Genomic DNA, 23,274 nt, shown 5'->3' on the forward strand with positions numbered 1-23,274 from the left:
CCCCACCGGCTCTGATGGAGATGGTGCTGCTGTGCTCCCTTCAGCCATCAGCCAGAGAGAAGGGAGCAGAAGTTCTGTGAGCTTGAGCTACTGCAACATGGGGGTGAACAGAGGTGAAGTCAGGCATCAGGAGAACCTCTCCTGCAGAAGGTGCTGCCTGCCCAAACACAGCAGTGCCCACGGCCATGCACCACCCCAGCCTCAGGGCACCCCGCACTGAGCAGACAAAAGCACCCTCCCTTGCACAGCTGGAGCACAGCCAGCAGTGGAAGCACACAGATGACCTCGCCTTCCTCCCCTGCTTACACATCAGAAGCTTTCAGAACCAAGTCAGCCTGCATAATTTGCTTCCTCGCCAAAGAGGCGTTGCAGCATTTTCCCAGCACTGCGTGGAGGGAGGAGGGATGGATAACCACACTCATCCCCTGCACATCACCGTGGGAAGAGCTCTGAGAGCAGGTATAGGGCTGAGCTGCTGGAAAAGAGCTTTGCAGAGAAGGACCTGCCGGTGCCAGTGGCCAACAGGCAGACCAGTCCGATACCCTGGTGACCAAGAAGGGCAAATGGACCCTGCAGTGCATTGCACAGCGTGTGGCCAGGACAGCAGGGGAGTGATCCTCCGCTCTGCCCTGGGGAGGGCACAGCCATAGCATGGGGCTTCCCAGCTCCAGGCAGACAGGAACCACTCCCACAGCCCAGCAGCCCCTGTGCCATGCTCTGCGCATCGTGAGAGACACGCCATGCTATGCCATCCTATTCCATGCCATGCCAGCCTCCTCCAGCAGCAGAGCCGCCCCCGCCGCACCGCTCGGAGGTAATTGTAGGTTATTACTGCACTGCTGTTGTTAAATACAGATCACTTCTCTTCCGACAAGCATGCTGTGTAATACAAACTCCAATCATCTCCCTCCTCCACCTCACACCTCTGCTCACCCAGAGCCGTGTGGTGGCACAGCCGCTGAGGGCACATGCTGCTCTGCATGTAACATAGCAGGGACGCAGTGCTGACACCCCACAGCTGCATGCAGCATCAGCTCCAGGCCGATCCTCAGTAAATAGGCAAGTAAAGGAAAAGGTAATGAACTGGTAATGGTAAAAAAGGTAATGAAAGGAAAAGGTAATGACAGGATGCATGATTTTAACGTGACCATTCCTGCTGCACTGCCTCAGCTAAGTGCATAAATTGCTGCACTGCTGCATTCCTGCAGAGCTCCTGCTGCTCTCCAGCTGACGCTCGTTCTGCACAACGCAGTGCTGGCACGCTGGGCTGCCCCAGTGCCACTGCTCATCTTCAGCTGCTGCACAGCACTGAGCCCGATGTTTGGTAACAAATACCACAGTAATGCCTTGCTTACATGATTTTAAGACCAAAAAGAACAACAATAACAGCAGTTGACAAAGAGCTGCATTTAACCTCTGTGGCTCTACCCCATCCAGCAGCACAGAGCCCAAAGGGAACATCACTGCAGTCACACACAGCAATGGGGCAGAGCAGGAGGGGGGCAAAGGAGTGCCTGGGATGGGAGAGGGACGAAGGAGCTAGGCTGAGGAATGAGCACACACTCCGTTACCCTGCAGGATCCACACAGGTTTAGAAGTGAAGCACCATCCAGAAAGCACTGCCATGACTTCTCAGCAGAGAGCTCAGGAGAAAATGAGTTTCTAAAATTAAACCAGCAAAAGGAGAGAACGGAATATTTTTGCATTGATTTCGTTCCATGAATATTTATAAAACTTTGTTTAATAATACTAAATTAAAGAAATTAAAAAAAAAAAAAAGAATCAGAGTTCTGGGTGAGAACAACCACCTGCCTCTCCTTCTGCCACCGCAGCGCAAAGCAAACAGGAGGGAAAGCTGCAGCAGCAGCCATGGCTGCGCACACCCTGCAGGGAGCGGGAAGGGCACAGGGCCAGGCAGCACCCACTGAAGCTGCACTGCTCTGGCTGTGCAGGGTGACCCACGGTGCGATCCTGGGGGCACCATCCCCATCCCACGTCCCCATGACCCCCCTCGGCACAGCTCCGGGTGGGCACAGCTCCGTGCCCACAGCCCCACGGCCAAGCAGTGCTCTGCTCAGTCCAGACATTCATCTGCACTAATGTTAACTGGCAAATAACTGCTACGAATGGAACTGCCCTTCAGCTCCTGCTATGCCTCCTGTTAAGTGCCAGAGGTAACGGGCTCAGGCGCTGCATAACACTGCTTGGTCCATTCCCATCACACCATGTCCATGCACAACATGGCAGGGACTGGGGGACGTGGGGCTCATCTGGAGCAGCACAGCACAGCCCTTGCAGGAGCAGCCCCACACTCAGAGTGGGCAGCACATGGGGCTGAGCAGCACATCGCCCTGCTCTGCAGCAGTGCCTGTCCTCCCTCCTCTGGCCAAAGGTTTTCCTGCTTGACACCAACAGCACTTCCACGCCTTAAGCCAAAGGACCTCCACAGATCCTCTGGGGTATGGCAGAGAGGAAAAAAATGTGGAGGTACAAGAATTTATAGATTACAAAGCAAAAAGGGATGAGAGCAAAAGGAGAGACATACGTTGTCATGGTAACCACCAACTGCAGGAGTAACAGAGATGGGGGAAGAGATGGGAAAGGAGAGAGAAATGAGTGCACTGCAGTTCGTGCCATTTCCACAGTCACATCCCCAGAAGAGCTGGGTGAGGGACAGCAGCATCAGCCCGAACTCTGGGGGGAGCACAGGGCCCCAGCACACAGCTCCATTGGGACCCAGCCCTCAGCACCCCCACACCACAAGGGGCGCAGGCTGAGGCACTGGGCACAACACAGCAATTAGGACAGCCAGACACCAGCATTAATGGTGCCAAATATCAAATTGTGATTAGATATGAGCAGCACTCACTGCACGGTGACATACATTAGTGGCATTTCTGTTTCCAGACCTCAGCACAACCTATCAAAGTCAAAGCTGCATGAATGCACAATGCTGTTGGGTCAGCAATGGAGCTGTGACCTGGATTGCACCCACCCCCAGAAGTTGCTCAGACCCTCCTGCAGCCACGCAGGCTGCCCCAAAGGACCCTCAGCTCTAATGAGTGCATTACAGAGGCACACAGTCAGCAGAAATCACCCCACACGAGGGTGGGCTGCAGGATCTCCAGTGCCCAGTTAATGCTGGGAGAGCCCCCAGCCTCTGTGAGCTGCACAGAACCACCCTCAGCACAGCAGCTCTGCTCCATGGGCGAGCTCCCACCCTGCAAGGCACCACACTGGAGAAGCCCTTCCCTCCAGGCCCTGACAGCTCCTAAATGCTCCTACACTATTTTTACCCCGGGGTTGCTATAGAAACATCAGACCCACTTGCAATGATGCAGCCTCTCTCGGAAGCGCTGCATCACCGCCTGCCTCCTGCCTGTGAGCGCTCACAGGGCGGGGGGCTGCTATTTTGGGAGCCCTGCACTCAGCACAGCCCCCCCAGCTGGAAGCAGGATGGAGAGCAGACACGGGGAGATGGAGGGAGGGGGCATTTCAGGGCCCCACCAACCCACCACCCCATCCCCAGCCAGTCCTGCTGCCCCCCCATCCCCTCCGCGCGCACAAGGAGGCTCCCGCAGCAGCAGGATTGCAGCGAGCTGTACCTGAGGCAGATCCACTCAAGCTGCAGCTGATCGGGGTTTTCCCTTCCCATAGAGAGCTGAGTCCTGCTAAAGCCAAGCAGAGAACCGCACCGGCAGTCCAACGCATGGGGCTGCAACCACGCAGTGTCCCTGTGGTCCCTGCAGCACGGCCGTGCGCCCAGCAGAGCCTCCAGCCCTGCTGCAGCCAGGGCAGGGATGCACAGCAGGCACAGCACTGCCCGGCCACGCCAGACGGTCACAGCCAGGCTGTTGCTGGCAGAGGCCATCAGAGAGGTCAGCTAGTTCTTTACGCCACAGGAAGCTGCTACTTACTTAATTTTTCCAGCAGAAGACAGAGTCAAAGTTAATTTGTGCAAACCTGCAAACACACAGCGTTTTTCTGCTCAGGTCTGAGGGGGAACAGCTTCATGCAAGGGGCACCCAACCCCCCTCACCCCAAACACCTCCACATCCAGCACAGCCAGCACTGTAACATGGGGACACCACAGGCACCCTCAGCAGCCCCAGCTCTCAGTGAAGGCTTCACAACCCCATCACCTGCCCGGACCAGAACAGGCTCTCACAGAGCACAGGAGTCTGAGACAAGCCCAGCACAGGGCCACAACACATGAGCACACTGAGGAGTTGATACCCACAGCCCCCATGCCATATATGCCCAGGGCTGCCCCAGGCATCTGCCCCAGGCGCCCCACTGAGCCCGATGGGGCAGAGACGTGCCTTACCCAGCACAGCAGCAGCCCTCAGGGCAGAGCTGATGATCTCCAAAACATCAGCACCAAACTCCCCCCTCCCCAACAGCTGCGTCCATCCCTCTGAGTGAATGCATTTATAAAAAGCTGCTGTGTGGGGATGAGCTGGCAGAAATAGCTGCACACAGCCGTCGCCACACCGTGTAAGAGATGATCACCAGCTGTTCTGCAAAGTGCCCAAAATAGAGCCAGCGTAACACAGCTCCTGGGGAGATGGCGCGCATTTAGCTGAGCCCAGCAGCAAAGCTGCCCACCTCCCCCACACACCTCGAGCAGCCTCTGCCCCAGCTGGAGCCAGGCTCTGACAAGACACCAGCTGCACTTGCTGCCGTTCCCAAAACATTCGGGGACGTGGTGACAAGGGGGGACCACAACCCCAAGTCCTGTGTTCACAGCCTCAGTCAGCACAGCCCCCCAGGGCACACAGACACATGCTGGACGTTCCAATGCAGTCCCAGCAGGCAGCAGCTGCTCTCTCTTCCTTCAGGCTGGGCTCCAATTTTAACCAGAAAGCTGCAATAGGCAGACCAGAGCTACCTGCAAGGTCCAAGCAGCACCCAACATCTCTGCTGTGCTGTCACCTGCGACGTCACATACCCCTCCACATCCAAGATACATCACAGAAGGAGTGGGAGAGCTCAGCTGAAGTCTCCCACATCACACACATCATGTGCTCACTGCCCTCCTGCTGAATGGCACCAAGTTCACCACACTGTGCCCCCCAGGCAGCGCCACAGCCCCGGAGCTGTGCAGCCATTACTCAGCAAATCATTATGAATAACGAACGGCACTGACAAAAATGCAACCTGTGATGGTGTGCAAGTAGGAAATAGGGGGCACACCTCCATTAATCACTCATAATGAGTTGGTCAACTCAACGGGAAGTAGAAGACAAACTCAGATACGTTCTGCATGGAAGTGGAGTGGGCTCTAAGGAATGCTTTGACCCCACCTGTGAGGCAGCCTCTGCTGCAAGCCCTGTGGGCTCTGTGAGCAGCCCCAACCCAGCATGCTGGTGGCGACCCAGTGCAGAATGCCTGCTCGGGGCCAGCAGCACATGGCCCTGCCCTCACACATCCCAGAGCCTTGCTTTCCCCACTGCCCCTTCCCACCGTGGCCGTATCCCTGCCCTGCACCAGATGCCCACCTGCTTAGCTTCCCCCTAACGTCAATCCAGTCTCAGAGCACCATGATAACCACAGCTCAGGCAGCAGCATCTTCCCACATGGCAGAGCTGCACACAGAGCTGTGCCAGTTGTGCACCTGCAGTTACTTCCCACCCTCTGGCTGGTTATCTGCCCCTGGTGAGACTCCAGAGGATCACCCAGCAACCTCAGGGTAAGGCAGGCTGGATGCTGCACAACAGCAGTGGAACTAGAGGTTTCTGTCCCAGTGACAGCAGGATGCCCGTGGTCACAGTGCTTCTCTGCAGGCACTGAGGGGAGATCTCCATCCTAGAAAACAGCACACGGCCTCTGGTTCCCTTGTGCAGCAGGACAGTTTGGTGTCCCCACTGATGCACTCAGGCCACAGGAGCACACTGTCACTGTTGGGAGATGGACCTCGAGGGGGTCTCCAGCTCAGTGACAGGCCCAGCTGTGAGCTCAGCCCAGTTTGCTCATCACTGCATCCCCTTGAGCCTTGACAGCTCCTAAGGAAGGAGAGGTCCAACCTCAGTTTGGGTACACTGCAGTGCCAGGCCACCCTCAGCAACTCCTGGGCACAGTGACATACACAGGGCACTGATGGCACACACGGGCACCAGAAGACACGAGTGGCACATCTCCACAGCCACACATGTGGGCAGCGACTCAGACAGCCCCTGCATGCAAACACAGCGCTGTGCTGTACCTGGGCACTCACAGGTATGGATACACACACAGGGACTGCATGTGCACTCAGCCACCCGGCATACACTTGCACCCACGCAGCCACAGCCCTGCGTGCATCACGGCACAGACACACTCAGCCCTCAGGACGTGCACACGCACACACACACTCATCCCTGGCACACACAGACCGCAGCCCCGCCCCGCACACGCGGATCCAGACGCGCACCGTCCCGCCCCCGCTCGGACCCGGCTGTGCTGGACGCAGCCCCGCACACGGCCCCCCCCTCTCCGCACCCAGCGGGGGCGAACGCGCCGCCCCGCGCCCTCCTCCTCGCGCAGCCCCGGTGCGCACAGCGGGGCCGGTACCGGGCACCGCACACGGCTAACGGGTACCGGCACGGCGCAGCAGGTAACGGGGGCGGACCCCGGCTTCGGGAAGGGACCTGCGCCCCGCTGTCGCCGCACCGAGCCCGGCGCAGAGGCAGGTGACGCGGCACCGCAGCACCGGTGAGAGGAGATGGAGGTGAGAGCAACTTCGGGATCAGTCCGGGGGTCTCGGGGAGCAGCCCTGGGCATCGGACGCAGTGCTGCCGGGGGGACTGGGAGCACTCACAGCCTTCGGACAGCGCTGGGCTGACAGGGAGATGGGCGCTGCGGGAGCCACGCATCAATGGGCACGAGCTGGGGGAAGGGGAGAGCAGGTAGAGCATCGCGCGCGTGCCGTGGGGGAAAGCGGTGAGCGCAGACTGCGGAGCGCTGCGGGTGATGGAGCGGGGGGAGATGCCCAGGGGAGAGCGCTGCTCGCCGCTGGGCAGCAGGGAGCGGTGATGGAAGAGCAGGGCGAGCAGGCGGCGGGGCTCCTGGGACACCGCACCTCTGACATCGCCGCGGTGCTCGGCCCCGCAAGCTGCCGCCTCTGCCCCGCACACGGCACTCACCGGGTCTCAGCGCTGCTGCTCCACAGGCACACAGCCCCTTGGTTCCCGAATGGTGCCGCGGAGCAGCATGCAGGAGCCTTGCCCTGCTGCAAGTCCCGGATCAGCAGGAGGGCAGGCGAGCCCCTGCCGAGCAGGGGCAGGAAGCACTTTCCAGAAGGGAGGGTGTCTGCTGATCCCTTGAGCCAGTCCTGCTGCAGAGTGCTGCATGAGAACGCTGCTCTCTCACAGCACTCTCCTACACAAGGACTCCCAGCAGCACCATGAAGCAGCACAGGGTTACACACAACAGAGCAGCAGCTGCTTAGAATTTCCATCAGCAGTGAGGACCACAGCCCCAGCTGCACAGGAGATGCCTGCAGCCTCCAGCGGGCTCCATGTTACAGAGCAAGGGGCCTCTGAGGCACAATAGAGCCATGCCAGTAACAGGGTCACGTTGGTGGCTCTGGCACTGAAAGAAGTCAGCTGCATTCAAGGAAATGTCAGCATGCCTGTGGGAGCAGAGCTGAAGGAAAGCAAGGCCAGGTGAACTGAGGTGCATCATCAAGGAGCAGCGAGAACAGAGCTGCCCCATGTAGGGAGACAAGCTATGAGAGCTCCCTGAGAGCAGGGAGCAAGACCTCACCTGTAGGGCAGGAGTAGGCTGCTAACAGCTATAGGTCACACAAGCAGAGATCACCAGGAGAAGGCAGAATAGCAAACTCCATCCACAGGAGAAGTCCAGCAAACAAAGATACTCCTACAGAGCTGGGCACAACCTCACACACCAAACCAGGCTTAGGGCCTGCCTTTAAATAGGGCTCCCAGCCCATAGCAGGGGGTGTGGGGGCCCAGGTGAAGCTGCTCAGCAATCAGCACTGATTGGTGCTCGCAGGGCTGGCAGCCAGCACACCTGGATGGGGTGACAGCAGGGGCTGAGTCTGGTGGGGCTTCTTGGCAAACATTACATCTGAAATGAATTCACTGAGAGGGGAGCAATGCCATAATATGAATGATGAGCTGAGAGAAGGCAGTGCCAGTGCACCTCCCAGCTGGCTCCAAGCAGTGCTGGCACTCCAGGAGACTCCAGAGGAAACAAAGATTTCCTCCTGCTGCAGTTCCTCCCACACCCCAGTATCCCCAGCAGGCAGCACAAGGCGCTGTGGCAGAACCACAGCATGATTTGGATTGGAAGATGTCTTACTCCCCCCCCAGTTCTAACCCCTCCATGGGCAGTGATACTTCCCACAGCCCAGAGCCCCATCCAAACCTGGCTGTGAGCACTTCAAAGATGGGGAACCCGCAGCCACCCTAGGCAGCCTATACCAGGGCCTCAGTACCCTCGTGGTACAGAATCCCTTTCACATGTCTAACCTAAATTCAACCTCTTCCAATGTGGGAAAGTGCTGCAGGGCTGCCCATGTGCAGAGGGCTCAGCAGAGGCTTCAGGGGGCCTCACCTCTCCATCCCCATTCCTCCCCAGCTGCTGTGAGCCCTACGTGCCATGGATGAGGTGACGGAGCTGCAGACCGGGGGGAACTCCCTCCTGAAGGCAGTGTGGCTGGGCCGGCTGCGGCTGACCCGGCTGCTGCTGGAGGGGGGGGCCTACATCAACGAGAGCAACGAGAAGGGGGAGACGGCGCTGATGGTGGCCTGCATCACCACGCACGTGGACCAGCAGAGCATCAGCAAGGCCAAGATGGTGAAATACCTGCTGGACAACAGGGCTGACCCCAACATCCAGGACAAGTCTGGGAAGACGGCCCTGATGCACGCCTGCATCCGTGGCGCAGGTGGCGAGGTGGTGACCCTGCTGCTGGACAATGGGGCCGATCCCAGCCTGGAGGACCACTCTGGTGCCTCTGCACTGGTGCACGCCATCAATGCCGATGACAAGGATGTTTTGCAGCACCTCCTGAATGCTTGCAGAGCCAAGGGGAAGGAGGTGATCATCATCACCATGGACAAGTCGGCCACCGGCGCCAAGGCCACCAAGCAGTACCTGAACGTGCCCCCCTTGCTGGACTTCAAGGAGAGAGCCTCCCCTGAGACGAGCACCACAGCGCTGAAGGTGGCTGCCCCATGCCCACAGCCTGCCGAGCAGGAGCTGCCCCCCGGGGACGGTCCTCCCACCAAGGCCACCCCTGAGCCACCCTCCCCGGGCTGGAGGGGTGGCACCACCACCAAGAGAGCGCGGCTCCCGCAGCTGAAGCGGCTGCAGTCGGAGCCGTGGGGGCTGGTTGCGCCCTCAGTGCTGGCTGCGCACCACGAGGAGCAGCGGGTGCGCACGGATGACGAGCTGGTCAGCAGCATCGGGGAGCTTGCGCTGTGCAGGAAGGCTCCCCTCAGCCGCAGCAAGGATGCGTCCCTGTTCCCGCTGGTGGACGAGCAGGCGCTGCGCACGCCTCCAGCCCCCGGGTCCGGCTGCAGGAAGGGGTTCGAGAAGGGCCCCCAGCGCCTGCCTCGCAGGAGCACAGTGCCAGAGCCACCGGAGAGCAGCGAGGTGATGGAGGCCCTGCACTGGCGGCGGATGAGTGCCGAGCACCACGACTGTGACGCCGGCATGGCCGAGGTGGGGAAGGTGGCTGCGGAGAGGAGGAAGCTGAGCGGCTCTCACCTGGCTCTGCTGGGTGGTTCACGGGAGGCTCTGGATGGTGCCCCCAGCACCTCGCCCGCCGCCACCCGTCGCCCGCCCAACCTGCTGGAACGGCGCGGCTCTGGCACGCTGCTGCTGGACCACATCACGCACACCCGGCCCGGCTACCTGCCCCCCCTCAACGTCAACCCCAGCCCCCCTATCCCCGACATCGGAGCCGGCGGCAAGGCCCCCTCCCCGCTGGCTGCCGGCTTCAGGGCCCTGGTGCCCGTTGCGCCCAGCTCCCCCAAGCGGGGTGACCTGAGAACCAAAAAGAAGCTCCTCCGGAGGCACTCCATGCAGCTGGAGCAGATGAGGCAGCTCTCTGATTTTGAGGAAATCGTGGCGCAGTAGCCGCTTTCCCCAGAAGTTCCCCAAACTGCTCTCTAGTAACACACGGCAGTTCGGAGCGGGGCGGTGCTGCCCTGGGAAGCGCTGGCAGCCCCGGGCGCACAGCCCCATGCACAGAGCGCTTTTCCCAGAGCTGGGGGGACAAGAGGTGGCAGGCAGCACAGAACTGAGTGCCTGGAGCCCTGCCATGCCAGATGCTTTTGGACTCCCCCCCCCCCCCCCACGAGCACTTATCTGAGAAATCCAACCCCAGCACGTTTAGGTAGAGGCAGGCGTCACACAAAGGCTCCTGGCTGCAGTGTGTTTGTTCCTGGTTATTTACGATCCATTTTTCATCCCTCCCACTCATCCTAATGCAGAAAGCAGTCTGGGAGCCCCACACCGGGGAGTCGGGGGCTGACGTGTGTGTGAAGTGCCTACCGGGAAGGAGCTCAACGCCGCGAGAGGATGGAGAGCAGAAATAACCCTCCTTAGCAATTGAATGTATTTATACCCTCACTGTGCTGCAGAGGCGAGACAACGCTCAGAGGTTCTGTGATTCCGTTTCCAAGCATTTTGCAACACAGAGCCAGATCCATTGCTGGTGCAGCTGGGGAGCCGTGCAGAGTTCCGTGCAGGGTTTGGCACACTGTGCCCCCCACACTGTGGGGAACGCGGCTGCCCGGCCCCGCTGCGCTGCGGGTACCCAAGGATGGATGCGCTGCGGTTCCGCCTGCACGGGAGCGCCCTCTGGAAATGCGTTTTCGATTTAAATGTGTTGTTTAGAGTAAAGGTGGGCTTATATTTTTACAGCCTTAAAGTTTATACTTCCTGTTGCTCAGATGTCTTACAGACGGAATTTCAGGCACGCTTTATCTCTAGCCATGAAGTTCGTCTCTATTTTTGGCTGAGGGATCCCAAATCCCAGAGTTCTCATTCGTGCATCTCCCCATATCTTTATTGACGCTTCCGCCGGCGCCCTCTGACAGCGGTGGTGCAAACACAGCTCAGCTCCTCCTTGCGCAGGGGCTGTGAGCGCGCGTCTCACTGCGGGAGCGCGGGGTAGCGCCGCACCGCAGCCATTGCCGCTCGCGTGTGCGTTGCGGGGGTGACGCCGTGTGACGGACGGCGGTTTTACATCCCCGCTCTGCCCGCAGCCGCCTGGCCCCGGCCCCCGACGTCCCCCGGCCACGCACGGAGCCGCCCCAGCCCGGAAGCGCCGCGGTGCCGCCACGTCAGGGAGAGACGGCCCCGGGCGGGGCGAGCGCGGGGCCGAGCGGTGCGGTGCGGTGCGGTGCGGTGCGGGACGGGCGGGATGCGAGGCTGGATGCGGAGCTGGGCGCTGGCCCTGTTGCTGGGCGCTCTGCGCGCGAGCGGCACCGAGCTCACTTTCGAGCTGCCCGACAGCGACAAGCAGTGCTTCCACCAAGAGCTGGACCGAGGCCTCAAGTTCACGCTGGACTACCAGGTACGGCTCTGCCCCTACCCGTGCCTCCGCCGTGCCCCCCAGCCCCCGCAGAGCCCCAAGCAGGGCAACCCCTGCACCTCTCCCCCACACCCCTGCTCCCCCAGTGCTGCCCCCGGAGCTGTTCCCAGACTCGTGCCCAGCGGAGCCCACATCAGAGCTGCTTGGGATGTGCCCACAGTCGTCTCCCAGCCCGGGGGTGGGGGCTGTCCCCCCGTGCATTCTGCCCGTGGGCCCCCAGCCTGGCCCCTGCTCGTGGTGGGCAGCAGTGCACGGTGCCCACGCTGCTCAGGGCATGGCTGTGCATGTGGCACATTTTGGGGCAGCACTCCTCTGCCCGTGGTGCCGGGTTCTCAGGGTTCAGCAGGTGCTGCCCACATCTCCCTGTACAGGTGATCACTGGGGGCCACTACGATGTCGACTGCTACATCGAGGACCCCAACGGCCGCACCATCTACAGGGAGACCAAAAAGCAGTACGACAGCTTCCCGCACCACACTGAGCTCACGGGGATCTACACCTTCTGCTTCAGCAATGAGTTCTCCACGTTCTCCCACAAAACCATCTACTTTAACCTCCAGGTGGGCGATGAGCCACCCATCCTGCCCGACATGGGCACCCGCGTCACCGCTTTGACACAGGTGTGTTGCAGCATGTGGCCAAACGGCACAACCCCGTGCGACCGCACTCGCTCCCTTCCCCTTCGCTGAGTGCAGAGGTGCCAGCTGCCGGGCAGCGCCGTGCCAGCCTACTGGTGGCAGAGCGGAGCCATGGTGCCAGGCTGGGGCACAGAGCCCTCGCTGAGCCACATGGTGTCCCGTTGCCCACCGGCCTCCAGCGCTGCCCCTTGGAGCAGAGCCGCGTCAGCAGACCCGGCAGCCCCTCCCCCTGGGGAGCCGTGCCCGGTGGGTGACGCTGCATGCCTGTGCCCCCAGATGGAGTCTGCCTGCGTCACCATCCACGAGGCGCTGAACGCGGTGATCGACTCCCAGACTCACTACCGCCTGCGGGAAGCACAGGACCGCAGCCGGGCTGAGGACCTCAACGGGCGCGTCTCGTATTGGTCGGTTGGGGAAACCGTCATCCTCTTCGTGGTCAGCGTTGGGCAAGTGATGCTGCTCAAAAGTTTCTTCACTGAGAAGAGGCCGGGCAGCAGTGCAGCTGGCACCTAGTGCCACAGCTGTGCCCATCCCAAACTGCAGGAGGGAGCGGGGGTTTTCATGGTGCTGCAGCAGGGACGAGGCTGGGCATGGAATGGGGATTGCTGGTGTTGCTCACCCAGGTGGAAAACAGCTGCCATGCACCAGCATCCCCACACATATCCCCCCCAGCAGCAACCCCCAGGATGTCACCTGCCCCCACCAGTGCCAGGCCACCTCTGGGCTGCATGCCACCAGCATAGGTCAGCCCCCCACCTGCAGACTGCAGGCTTTGCATCCGGCTGCGTGTGCACAGCTCCCTGCTGTGTCTGCAATGGGCAGGTTGTGCCCCAAGCACACACAGCATCTCCCACGTTGAAATTTCAGCAGGGGCTCTTGGCTTGTTTATTTCATCTGCTTCTCCCTGTGCAGCATTTCTTAGGCCACGGGAGTAAGCAGCATGCTCCACAGAAGATATTTTTGTACTTACCTGAGTTCATGCCAGAGCCCCATCCCCTTCCCTTAGTCCTAGCCCTCAGGGGCAGCTGGCTGCAGCACCCGGCCAGCTCCAGCAGCACCACTTTGTCCTTCCACTTTGCCACTTCACAATAAACGTGATTCTGTTCCTGCTGCTGTTATTGGGCACTGCTCCCAACATGGCATGGCAAGCTCCTGCCCCATCGTGCCCCCAGAGCCCCCCAGTGCTGTCAGTATCTGTGCATGGCTGCTGCCCTCCTGGGGACCTGGCGTGATGCTGCTCCTCATGCACGGCTGCACCTGCAGGTGCAGTGCCATGCCATGCAGCCATGGTGTGGGATCAGGGCATCAGCACCATCCTTCAGCCCTGCCATCACCAGCCTGCGGGGACTGCAGCTCTGTGCTCAGCTCCCTCCCAGCTCCCTGCAGCAACTGTGGGGCTCTTGCAGTGCCTCCAGAACCCAGCCCACCCTGGGGCCATGTCCAGCCCTGCTGCAGAACGGGGTGCAGGGATGGGTGCCCAGAGCTCACTGTGCCCATCCCACCCATGCACCTGCTGGAGCAATGCCAGACTCTTACTGCAGACCTCTATCCAAGGGGATGCATTTTGGCAGCTCCAAATTCTTCCTGTGTCCACTGCCTGCTTGCACAGGTCCAGACTGGGCCAGCAGCAGCATCAGGATCTGACAAATGCACTTACCACACAATTCCATGTACCAGACCTGGGGAACCCCGCTGAGGAGTGGCTCTCGCTGCCCTCTCCCCACCAGCGGCCCCCACCCTTGCAGGAACCACAGCCACAGCCCACGCTGGGGCCGGGGCAGCAGCCCCCACAGTAGCAGAGCAGCAAAGCTGCGTCCCTGGCCCCGGCAGCAGCACTGGCCTTGGAGCAGCTGCTTGGCTGCTGGGCGCTGCCAGGCTCCAGCACCTCACAACGACCTTCAGCAGCAGCCCGGATCCTGTTCCCAGCAGCAAGCAGGTGCAGGGCTGGCACAGGACCAGAGGGACCGCAAGCTCTGCTCTGTGCAGCCCCCAGCAGCACTGTTGCTGGAGATGGAAGCCACCCTGGCCTTGGGAACAACAGCCAGGGTCCCTACACAACCCATCCCCAGCCCCAGTGCAGCCACACCCATGGATGCAGGCAGCACACAAGATGGCCACAGGATGCTTTATTACCGTGTTGTGCTCCAGCATGTAACATAAATGGGTGCAGAGAGGGAAGAGGGGTGGCTCACACCCACCTGGCTGTAGGAGCAGCTCTGCTCTACCACTTACAGAAGAATTTTGGAGCAGAGCCCCCACCGCCTGCCCTTGCTGTTGTGCCCTTGCTGGTCACACAGTGCCATCTTCATGGCATCACACTGCCCTGGCTCACGGCGCACTGCTCTGGCAGGAACTGGCCCCAGTGGGCAGCCCCAGCTCGATAGGTGGCTGTGGCCCCTCTGTGCCGCCTGTACTCTGCCTGCCCCGCAGAGATGAGGCCAAACAGTGGAAGGAACCCGTGGCTGAGGAGGGTGGCTCAGGCTCAGGGCTGTGCCCACAGGGACAACTGCAGCGCCTCTGGAAGGGGATGGTGAAGAGCCCATAGGTGATGGGGTCCAGGCAGGCATTGAAGAGGCCGAAGATGAAGAGGATGTGGGAGAGGGATGGCGGGACCTTTTGCTGCATGGCCCGTGGGCAGAACCAGTACCACAGCCCCAGCAGGTAGTAGGGGGTCCAACAGAGGATGAAGGAGGAGACGATGACCAGGCTCATCTTCAGCGTGCGCAGCCGTGCCCGTGGGATGTTGTTCCCAGAGCACCGCAGCGGCACGTCCCTGGAGGAGACTGAAATGTGGGAGTGGGAGCAGTGAGCGGGGGCTCAGCCACATGGGCAGGACGGTAACCACACCCCAAGCAGGGAGCAAGGACCCCCACCATCCTGACCAAGGCTGCACACTCGGATCCGCTCGCAGCCCCCCTGCCAGCCCCACTCACAGAGGCTGGAGCCCATGCGCCGGGAGATCTCGAGCAGGATGCGTGTGTAGCAGCACACCATGATGAGCAGCGGCAGCAGGAAGAGGCAGGAGAAGCTCAGCATGTTGTAGAGGGTCTCGTGCCAGGGCTGCGGGAAGCTGCCGCGCGTGGTGCACTGCGTGAAGTTGTGCGGGGCGTGCAGGGTGACGGTGTGGAAGAGGAACAGCTGGAAGCAGAGCAGAGGTGGGACGGGGCTGAGATGGAGACCCCGCCCCTCCCGCGGGGGGCACCCGGGGGTCTCAGGCCAGGGCTGCAGAGCGCCTGAGCTGCGGGGTTGGGCCCCGCACCGAGGGCTCACGGCGCCGCCACCCCTGAGAAGTCCCCGGGGCCCCCCAGGAGCACGCGGTGCGTGGGGCTGGGCAGGCACCTGCGGCACAGCGAGCGCAGCGCTCAGCATCCACGCGGCACGGAGCATGGCGCGGTTCCTGCGGCGCGCGCGGGCGATGGCCAACGGGCGCAGGATGGCGGCCTGCCGGTCCAGGCTGATGACAACGGTGACGAAGGCGGAGGCGTACATGGCCAGCAGGCGCAGGTACATGAGGAGGCGGCAGGCCAGGTCGCCCGCCCGCCACTGCAGCGTGATGTTCCAGACGGCATCCAACGGCATCACCACCACCGTCACCAGCAGGTCGGCGGCAGCCAGGTGCCGCAGCAGCAGGCGGATGTGGGAGCGCCCGCCGCCCCCCCGGCCCCCTGCCGCCCGCAGCACCGCCACGTTGCAGCCGGCCGAGAGCACAAAGAGCACGAAGGTGGCAGCCACGCGGGCCTGGGCTGCGGGCGAGAAGGTGGGGAGCAGCAGCGGCTCCTCGGCACCCTCGGAACGGGGGCTCCAGGCACAGCCCTGCTTGGGGTGGGACGTGCTGCCAGAGGGCTCCGTGCTGACGTTCCCCGCCTCAGGGCCCGGATCCAGCCAGCCCCCTCCTGCTGCGATAGGCAGATGGGCAGCATGGCCCGTGCAGGGCTGGGGGTGCTCAGGGGACGGGGTGACCTACCGACCCACCCAGAAACCCACCTCAGCTCACAGCATTCCCATCGGCAGCCCCGACACCCCAGAGAACTGTGGGATTCTGGCATCACAGGTAAGCACAGGGAAGTGGTCTCAGCCTCCCCTAGCCCCCTGCCTACCCCAGGCCATTGCTGCTGCCCTGTCCACCCCACTCCAGAACATCCCTCGTGGTCCTCCTACTCAGGGACAAAGGCACTCCCCGGTGCAGGAGCTCTTTGGTGCAGCACCCCATGCTCCCTGCACCCATCTCCCTGCACACCTCACCTGCAGCCACAGCATCCTGCCCTGTTCCCCCGCCGAGCCGGGCCATGTCAGGGCTGCTCAAACGCCACCCACTCGCTGCTCCCAGTGCTTCCACATTGGCACCGGCTGCAGCCAGCTGGGACACAGGCAGCAGGGCCGGCACTGCAGCGCTCTGCTGCCTGCAGCCACCTCCGCTCCCGCCCAGCACCCCGCCAGCTGCTGCCCGTGGGATGCCCTTGGCAGCTCAGGTTGCTCCTTGACGTAGCCAACCTGCGTGGAACGACTCCTCCTTTACCCCGCATCACCCACTATGGATGAGCGTGAACAGCCTCACGCACACAGACACACGTGCACAAATGTACACAGTGTGTTGCCAGCCCAACATGCCTGCACCCAGGCGCTGCGGGGTGCCCGGAGCAGGGGTTGCTGCTGCAGAGCCGGGTGTGGGGTGCACAGTGCTCGTTGCTTTGGGGTGTATCGTTTGTGGGGACCCGAATATCCACAGGTCCCATCTCCCGGCTGCTCCGTAGGACCAGGGCTGCAGGCTGGGGGAGGGGAACGCGGCTCTTTTGCATCTCAAAGGCTGCGTCTCCCAGGCGGAGGGCATTACCGTAATTAGCAAGTCACCTCAGTCATTTCACAGATAAGTGGGGCTCATTAGTCCTGCAGACCTCCTGCCCCAGGGACCCCGGTGCGCATTAGCATCTGCCTGCCAGTCCCAGGATGGGGCTCCGCACAGCTCGACGCCCCGGCCCGCGGGGATCCCCTGCAGCCACGTACCCGCCCTCCACCCGGGACCCGCGGGGTCTCCAGCTCGGCGGGGTGCAGCCCCCAGGTGACCCTGCGACGTGGGGCCCTCCCAGGCTCCGAGCACGGGGTGCGGACATCGCTCAGCTGTCATTGAGCCGCACCGGGGCAGTGCTGGTGAGCTCCATTCCCAGAGCTGGAGGTGTCTGTCCTGATACCTCCCGACAATTGCTTTCCCAGATGCTGTCCCCAGCTGCACGCTGCCGGCTCAGGGCCCCGCAGCGGTGCTGGGTCTGTGTCACAGCCCCTTGCCCGTACTCAGAGAGATGCCCTTGTGCAGTTTCCCCAGCTCAGCTGTCCTCTCAGCCCCAGCATGACGATGGTGCATGTTGCACCCATCCCGCGCCCAGCAGTTGCTGCAGGAATGGCGATAGTCAGAGTGGGCAAAAGGGTTTATTTATGTACAGTCACAGTATATTATGTACAGTCTTAGCCAGCATGGATCCGGGCTCCAAGCACCTTGCTTTCACCACCCCTTAGCTGTCCAAGGGGAGACACATGTCTCCCTGGGTCCTGCAAGTCGTGGGCATCTGATGGTGCATGGCTCAGTCCTGGGGCTGCGGTGGGAGCAGAGCCTCCAGCAGAGAGAGCAGATCTGATGAGATGTCCTGTGGGGAAGAGAGAATCAGTGAGGAAAGCACCGAAGCCAGGGCAGCGATGCAGGGCAGGGCTGGGTGTGGGGCAGCAGCATTAGGGGCTGGCAGAGCCCCCATTAGGAGGGCACCCACTCAGGGACCAGCAGGACTCTGTGCTAGCTGATAGGAGCCCAAATGATGCAAGGAAGAGTGGGAGCAGCTGAAGGATCCAAGCCCCCCACATACACATGCCATAGGGTAGAGGGGGGTCCTCTCCATTCCCAATCCCAGACCACATCACTGTGACCCCAACACCACTTCCACACCACCACAGGAGCACTCCGAGCCAACCAGAGAGATTGTGCCCAGCCCCACATCAGTATCCCAGCTCCACAGCCACGCACATACCTGGGTGACCATCTCTGGATCCACAAAGTCTGGCAGCAGCAGCAGCCCCGTGTCCAGGAAGGGGTCACTGGGGGGGTCTGGAGAGGTCCCTGCCACTGCACAGTGAGGAGGGGATGGCCAGGAGGACACGTTGGAGGCGAGAGCCTCATGCAGCTCCGGGGAGGTCCCCACGATGGGGCTGTAGGAGGGTGATGACCAGAGCCCCATCCCCACATCAGGAACCCCGTGCAGCTCCGGACGGGTCTCCAACACGGGGCCGTTGGAGAGCGACGCCCAGGTCCCCGTCCCCACATCCAGAGCCCCATGCAGCTCCGGGGGGCTCCCCCACCCCTCCGAGTCGGGGGGCGAAGCATCCTGCGGGGCTGGGGGCCGCAGCCGGGGGTGCGGGGGCTGGCAGCAGCCCAGGCCCCGGGGGCAGAGCGGGCAGCGGCGGGGGGCCGCCCCCCGGCGCAGTAGCAGCACCTCCTCGCTGAGCCCCAGCAGCGCCGAGAGGTGGGCGATGTAGCGGGTGGCGAGGCGCAGGGTCTCGATCTTGGTGAGGCTCTGCCCGGCGGGCGCCAGCGCGGGCGGCAGGTAGTGCCGCAGCCGGTGCATGGCCTGCGCCAGCCGCCGCATCCGCAGCTTCTCCCTCTCGCTGGCGCTCTGCCGTGGGCCCCCGGCCACCCCCGATCCCCTCCTGCCCGCCGGACCGCGGCGCGGTGCCCTGGCAGGGGGTGAGAGGCCGCAGGAGTCGGGTGAGGGTGCCGGCGAGCTGCTGCTGTAGCCCTCGGGCTCGGGGGCTGCGGGGAGACCCCAGTCGTGCAGCGGAGACACGGTGCGGAGCGCGAGGCCGGGAGCTGCCGGGCGGGCCATGGCTGAGGGCTGAGAGCCGCCAGCCCCGGAGTCCCGGCTTTATGCCGGGCCGGAGGTGTGAAGCGGCACCTCCGTGGCCGGCGTCGGCAGCACTTCAAAGGCGGGGAGCGAGGGCAGCCGTCCTTTGAACAGGCGGGTGAGGATTTTTACCCCGGTGGTGTGAGGCTGCTCCGTGCTGCCCACCCCCCGGCACTGCCCGCACCCCAGCACCGGCGCTGGCACGGGGCCGGGGGAGCCCCCCCAGCAGGGACGCACGCGGGGTCTGCGGTGCGGTCTGCTGCAGGATGCGTGCGGTGGGCTCAGCTGCTGGGCCGGCAGCGGGCTGTGCGCTGCGAGCTCTGCGGTGCAATGCACGCTGCAGACGCTGTGGGACCGGCACGTTTCTCTGTCCCCATCACGTCCCCAGTCCGGTAGTCCCGGAGCCCAGCACTGCGCTGTTCCACCCCATCCTGCTCCCCAGTGTGACCTACAGGGCCAGGGAGGGTCCAGCACCATGTCCCCCCATCCTCAGCCAGGGCAGCGGGCTTTGCCCAGGCCCCCCTGCAGTCCTGCTAATGGCATTTCACATGCTGGCACTAATGAGCCCTGACGCCTGTGGAGCCGCCCGGCTCTGCCTGCAGCCGGTGCCCAAAGTCCACTGCTGTGACTGACAGCCCCAGCGCCGCACCCCCGACCCCCGCCTGGCCCCATATCCCACAGCAGCTCTGACTCCATTGCCCCACTCCCGATCTCCAGTACCCACACGCGGCACAGCCTCGCAGACCCCGGCCCCTCCCGGCATTCATGGCCCTGTCCCCGCTCCGGGGGCTGGGAGGGGGCTGGGAGGGGGCCCCCCGCCGCGTTCCCAGGCCCCGCACAGGAGTCGCGCGCTGCGAGTGTAAAGGTTTCCAAGGAAACCCGGCACCGCGCGGGAAGGAAAATAGATCAGGGAGAGAGCGCCGGGGGGGGGAGAGCATCCCTGTGCCACTGCACGGCCCCACCGCACCGCAGCTGCACATCAGCGGCGCAGCCTGGCCGTGTGCTGGGACAGCCCCTGCGTGGCACGGGATGAAGCAGCGCACACAGCCCCCAGGGCAGGGCGTGCACAGCCCCTGAGATAGCAGGGCTGCTCAGCCTCTCTGCTCATGGGGCGCAGAGCTGGGCACGGGGCACGGAGCCGGGCATGAGGCACGGAACCAGCTGTGGTCACGGGGTGTGCCACTCCACAGGGAAGTGCTGGTGAAGGGACTGCGTGAGCCACCACTTCATCAGCAATGGTCACATGAAAGTCATTCAATTTTCCCTGCACATGCTGTGACATGGAGGTGGTGACTCTCAGCCCTGCCTATCAGTCACCCCCAGTGGGGCCACGGCACATCTGCACTCCTTGCCATGCTGGGCAGTGCCAGTACTGGATCTCCATCCCTCAGAAGTCACATTGTGTGGATGTCACTGTGCCTGAGCACACAGCAGTGCCGACACAGCAGGCACTCCCTGCCCTCGCCCTGGCTGCCACACACTGTGCCCAGCACTGCTGGAGCCACGCACACCCTGGTGCACCCCGGGCTGGCAGGGGCACATCACCACAGGGCACCCCAGCACCTGCCACCCCACTTCAGGCTGTCTGCCACCGCCACACCGCCCCAGCTGGGTGCCATGAGGACACAGCATTTTTCACCCCACGGATGCCACAGACACAGCAGATAAATGCTGATGAATTCACAGCTGTTCCTCTGCCCTCAGTGCAAGAAGTGCCCCTGCGCTGTCCCATCCAAGGTCTGAGCACAATGGAATGCTGTACGGCTCTGCGCTCAGGCTCCTGACACCAGCTGCACACCCACAGGGTTGGAGCTGCACTGGGGACCTGGGGGTCTGCAGATGATCCGCCCAGAAGCACAGAGGGGGGTTTGGGGGTGCTCAGAGGGAGCTCCACACCCATGAGCACAGCCTTGGGCACAGCCCCTTCCCCACACATCCCCCTGCGCAGTGCCAGAACTGCTCCCCCCTGTTCCCAGACCCCCTCCTGTGTCTCATTAGCTGATGAGCTCCCAGGTAATGAGTTTTGCGGCCCTGCTGGGCAGCCATTTCCCACCTCCCTCTGTGTTTAGACAAGTGCTGGAGCACGGCCGGGGCTGGGGTCAGAGCCCCTGCAGAGCAGTGCCTGGAGCTCCCTATCAGGGAGCTGGGATCCCCCGCTCCCTCCATGCTGTGCTGATGGAGTGCAGCACAGGGCACTGCACTGAGGGTCCAGAGATAGATTTAGAGGCCAGGAGCCCAGATCCAAACCTGAGCACTCCTGCAGCTCCCATCCCATCTTGGCACCCTCCTGCCCAGCACCAGGTGCTGCTGCAACACCAGCTCTTAGCCCCAGGATCTCCCACCCACAGTTCTACTGGCTGAGCCCAAAGGCTGCAGGCAGGACTTGTGCCCTGGAGCACCTCACACAGTGCTGCCCACATCCTGGGGTCAGGGCCTGGGGTTTGCCACAGCTGGGCAGGCAACGTGGCTCAGTGTATGTCCACAGTCACACAGATAGTGCTCCCAGCTGCACACAAGCATCTCAGAGACATGCAGCGGCATCCCACAGAGTCAGGGAGACTGAAGCAGCATGGCTGGATGCAGAGACGCTCAGGACCCCCATCTGTCAGCCATGCAAGGGGCAGCGTGGTGTGGGGATGCCAGGGATGCTGGCAATGGAAGGTCAAGGCCTTGCTGCCCCATAGTGCCGTGCCGCAGCGCTGGCAGGGCTGGTCGGCACGTTAGCATCTCTCACGACCGTGTGAATTGGTTCTTGCACACTTCCCAGCACCGGGCAGTGCCAATTAAGGGTTGGAGGAGTCAGAACTGACACCTTCGCAAATGGGTCTGGCTTTCCCAGGCTCCCGGCCCAGTCCCAGCCCACACCATGTAGGTTTTGACACCTCCAGGTGGCCACAGAAGTGTCACCTCGCACCTTGGGCCCACATAAAGCCAGGGCTGCCCAAGGACCCCTGGACGTGCACAGCCCCAGAGCAGAGCCCACCATGGCCGGGTCCCCACTGCTGCCCCACAGCCTCCAGACCCCAACGGCCGCCACGCTGACCCCACCTGGGGAGCTCTGCAGACCCAGCAGCGGGGCTGGGCTGAGGCGGTGCGGGGGTCCGGCGGGCAGGAGGGGATCGGGGGTGGCCGGGGGCCCACGGCAGAGCGCCAGCGAGAGGGAGAAGCTGCGGATGCGGCGGCTGGCGCAGGCCATGCACCGGCTGCGGCACTACCTGCCGCCCGCGCTGGCGCCCGCCGGGCAGAGCCTCACCAAGATCGAGACCCTGCGCCTCGCCACCCGCTACATCGCCCACCTCTCGGCGCTGCTGGGGCTCAGCGAGGAGGTGCTGCTACTGCGCCGGGGGGCGGCCCCCCGCCGCTGCCCGCTCTGCCCCCGGGGCCTGGGCTGCTGCCAGCCCCCGCACCCCCGGCTGTGGCCCCCAGCCCCGCAGGATGCTTCGCCCCCCGACTCGGAGGGGTGGGGGAGCCCCCCGGAGCTGCACGGGGCTCTGGATGTGGGGACGGGGACCTGGGCGTCGCTCTCCAACGGCCCCGTGTTGGAGACCCGTCCGGAGCTGCACGGGGTTCCTGACGTGGGGATGGGGCTCTGGTCATCACCCTCCTACAGCCCCACCGTGGGGACCCCCCCGGAGCTGCATGGGACACCGGGCTTTATGTCACAGCCCTCACCATCACTGCTGTGCAGCATCAGAGCAGCGACCCCGATGGAGCCCCCCCAGAGATGCGCAGCAGCCACAGGCACCAGGACAGCCCCCTCCTACTGCATGAAGCCCGCAGCCCCCTCCCTGCATCCTGGGATGAAAGCAAAGGCCATGGGACCTTCAGGACTCCACACATGCAGCTCTCAGGTACACACGGGTGCATGCGGGCTGACGGTAGAGCCTGTGATGTGGTGGGGTGGGATGGAGAATGCTCTTGCAGTGCACATGTGTGCCATGACCAGGGTGACTGCATGGGGTGGGGACACAAAGCACACTGAGCTGCAGAGCCAGCCCAGGATGCATGCACATGGCCACAGCACTGTCCGACACAGCCACCTGACACACAGCCTTTCTGCAGATTGGCAGCCCCCTGGACCTGGACATGTTCATCTCCTCCGACGTCCACGGGACCCCTGTCCTGCCCAGCTGCAGCCCTGCACGGTGCTGGGAATGGTGGAGCTGATGCGGTGCCCACAGCTGATGACACAGCGTGGGGACAG

General features: G+C 62.8%; 6 protein-coding genes across 6 annotated transcripts in view; 3 read left to right on the forward strand and 3 right to left on the reverse strand.

Annotated features, from left to right (window-relative positions):
- Positions 1–7,246, reverse strand: part of RASGRF1 (Ras protein specific guanine nucleotide releasing factor 1) — a 48,873-nt gene extending 41,627 nt beyond the window's left edge. Inside the window, exon 1 of the mRNA XM_090149212.1 lies at positions 7,125–7,246. The gene's annotated coding sequence lies outside the window, so the exon portion shown is untranslated. The remainder of the gene's footprint in view (positions 1–7,124) is intronic.
- Positions 4,996–10,899, forward strand: ANKRD34C (ankyrin repeat domain 34C). The gene is made up of 2 exons (XM_031587938.2): positions 4,996–6,709; positions 8,584–10,899. Exon 2 carries the CDS (start codon positions 8,605–8,607, stop codon positions 10,087–10,089), a length of 1,485 nt encoding a protein of 494 aa, XP_031443798.1. The 5' UTR covers positions 4,996–6,709; positions 8,584–8,604; the 3' UTR covers positions 10,090–10,899.
- A 338-nt stretch (positions 10,900–11,237) lies between these two features.
- TMED3 (transmembrane p24 trafficking protein 3) lies at positions 11,238–13,296 on the forward strand. Its single transcript, XM_031587941.2, has 3 exons — positions 11,238–11,533; positions 11,923–12,171; positions 12,466–13,296. Exons 1-3 carry the CDS (start codon positions 11,381–11,383, stop codon positions 12,700–12,702), a joined length of 639 nt encoding a protein of 212 aa, XP_031443801.1. The 5' UTR covers positions 11,238–11,380; the 3' UTR covers positions 12,703–13,296.
- A 993-nt stretch (positions 13,297–14,289) lies between these two features.
- LOC116225514 (putative gonadotropin-releasing hormone II receptor) lies at positions 14,290–17,042 on the reverse strand. The gene is made up of 4 exons (XM_031587939.2): positions 16,432–17,042; positions 15,529–16,082; positions 15,123–15,327; positions 14,290–14,972 (listed from the first exon to the last, which is right to left on the reverse strand). Exons 1-4 carry the CDS (start codon positions 16,475–16,477, stop codon positions 14,518–14,520), a joined length of 1,260 nt encoding a protein of 419 aa, XP_031443799.2. The 5' UTR covers positions 16,478–17,042; the 3' UTR covers positions 14,290–14,517.
- Positions 17,043–17,592: 550 nt separating this feature from the next.
- Positions 17,593–21,948, reverse strand: LOC116225583 (uncharacterized). Its single transcript, XM_031588030.2, has 2 exons — positions 18,201–21,948; positions 17,593–17,825 (listed from the first exon to the last, which is right to left on the reverse strand). The coding sequence occupies exons 1-2, from the start codon at positions 19,050–19,052 to the stop codon at positions 17,763–17,765; spliced, it is 915 nt and encodes a 304-aa protein (XP_031443890.1). The 5' UTR covers positions 19,053–21,948; the 3' UTR covers positions 17,593–17,762.
- A 103-nt stretch (positions 21,949–22,051) lies between these two features.
- LOC116225518 (uncharacterized) lies at positions 22,052–23,237 on the forward strand. The gene is made up of 2 exons (XM_031587946.2): positions 22,052–22,921; positions 23,133–23,237. Exons 1-2 carry the CDS (start codon positions 22,055–22,057, stop codon positions 23,235–23,237), a joined length of 972 nt encoding a protein of 323 aa, XP_031443806.2. The 5' UTR covers positions 22,052–22,054.
- The last annotated feature ends 37 nt before the right edge of the window (positions 23,238–23,274 follow it).

This window comes from Phasianus colchicus, chromosome 12 (genome assembly GCF_987193195.1).
Source record: "Phasianus colchicus chromosome 12, bPhaCol1.hap1.1, whole genome shotgun sequence".
In the NCBI taxonomy this organism is placed as follows: domain Eukaryota; kingdom Metazoa; phylum Chordata; class Aves; order Galliformes; family Phasianidae; genus Phasianus; species Phasianus colchicus.

Bases quoted from the DNA above. Each gene is read 5' to 3' on its own strand.
- TMED3 (XM_031587941.2), top strand. From the start codon at position 11,381: ATGCGAGGCTGGATGCGGAGCTGGGCGCTGGCCCTGTTGCTGGGCGCT. The intron at 11,534-11,922 runs GTACGGCTCTGC...CTCCCTGTACAG, and splicing joins AGTTCACGCTGGACTACCAG to GTGATCACTGGGGGCCACTA. The intron at 12,172-12,465 runs GTGTGTTGCAGC...CTGTGCCCCCAG, and splicing joins GCGTCACCGCTTTGACACAG to ATGGAGTCTGCCTGCGTCAC.
- LOC116225514 (XM_031587939.2), bottom strand. From the start codon at position 16,477: ATGGCCCGGCTCGGCGGGGGAACAGGGCAGGATGCTGTGGCTGCAG. The intron at 16,083-16,431 runs GTGAGGTGTGCA...CTATCGCAGCAG, and splicing joins GCAGGATGCTGTGGCTGCAG to GAGGGGGCTGGCTGGATCCG. The intron at 15,328-15,528 runs GTGCCTGCCCAG...CTCTGCTTCCAG, and splicing joins CTGCGCTCGCTGTGCCGCAG to CTGTTCCTCTTCCACACCGT.
- ANKRD34C (XM_031587938.2), top strand. From the start codon at position 8,605: ATGGATGAGGTGACGGAGCTGCAGACCGGGGGGAACTCCCTCCTGAAG.
- LOC116225518 (XM_031587946.2), top strand. From the start codon at position 22,055: ATGGCCGGGTCCCCACTGCTGCCCCACAGCCTCCAGACCCCAACGGCC. The intron at 22,922-23,132 runs GTACACACGGGT...GCCTTTCTGCAG, and splicing joins TCCACACATGCAGCTCTCAG to ATTGGCAGCCCCCTGGACCT.
- LOC116225583 (XM_031588030.2), bottom strand. From the start codon at position 19,052: ATGGCCCGCCCGGCAGCTCCCGGCCTCGCGCTCCGCACCGTGTCTCCG. The intron at 17,826-18,200 runs GTATGTGCGTGG...TCTTCCCCACAG, and splicing joins ATCCAGAGATGGTCACCCAG to GACATCTCATCAGATCTGCT.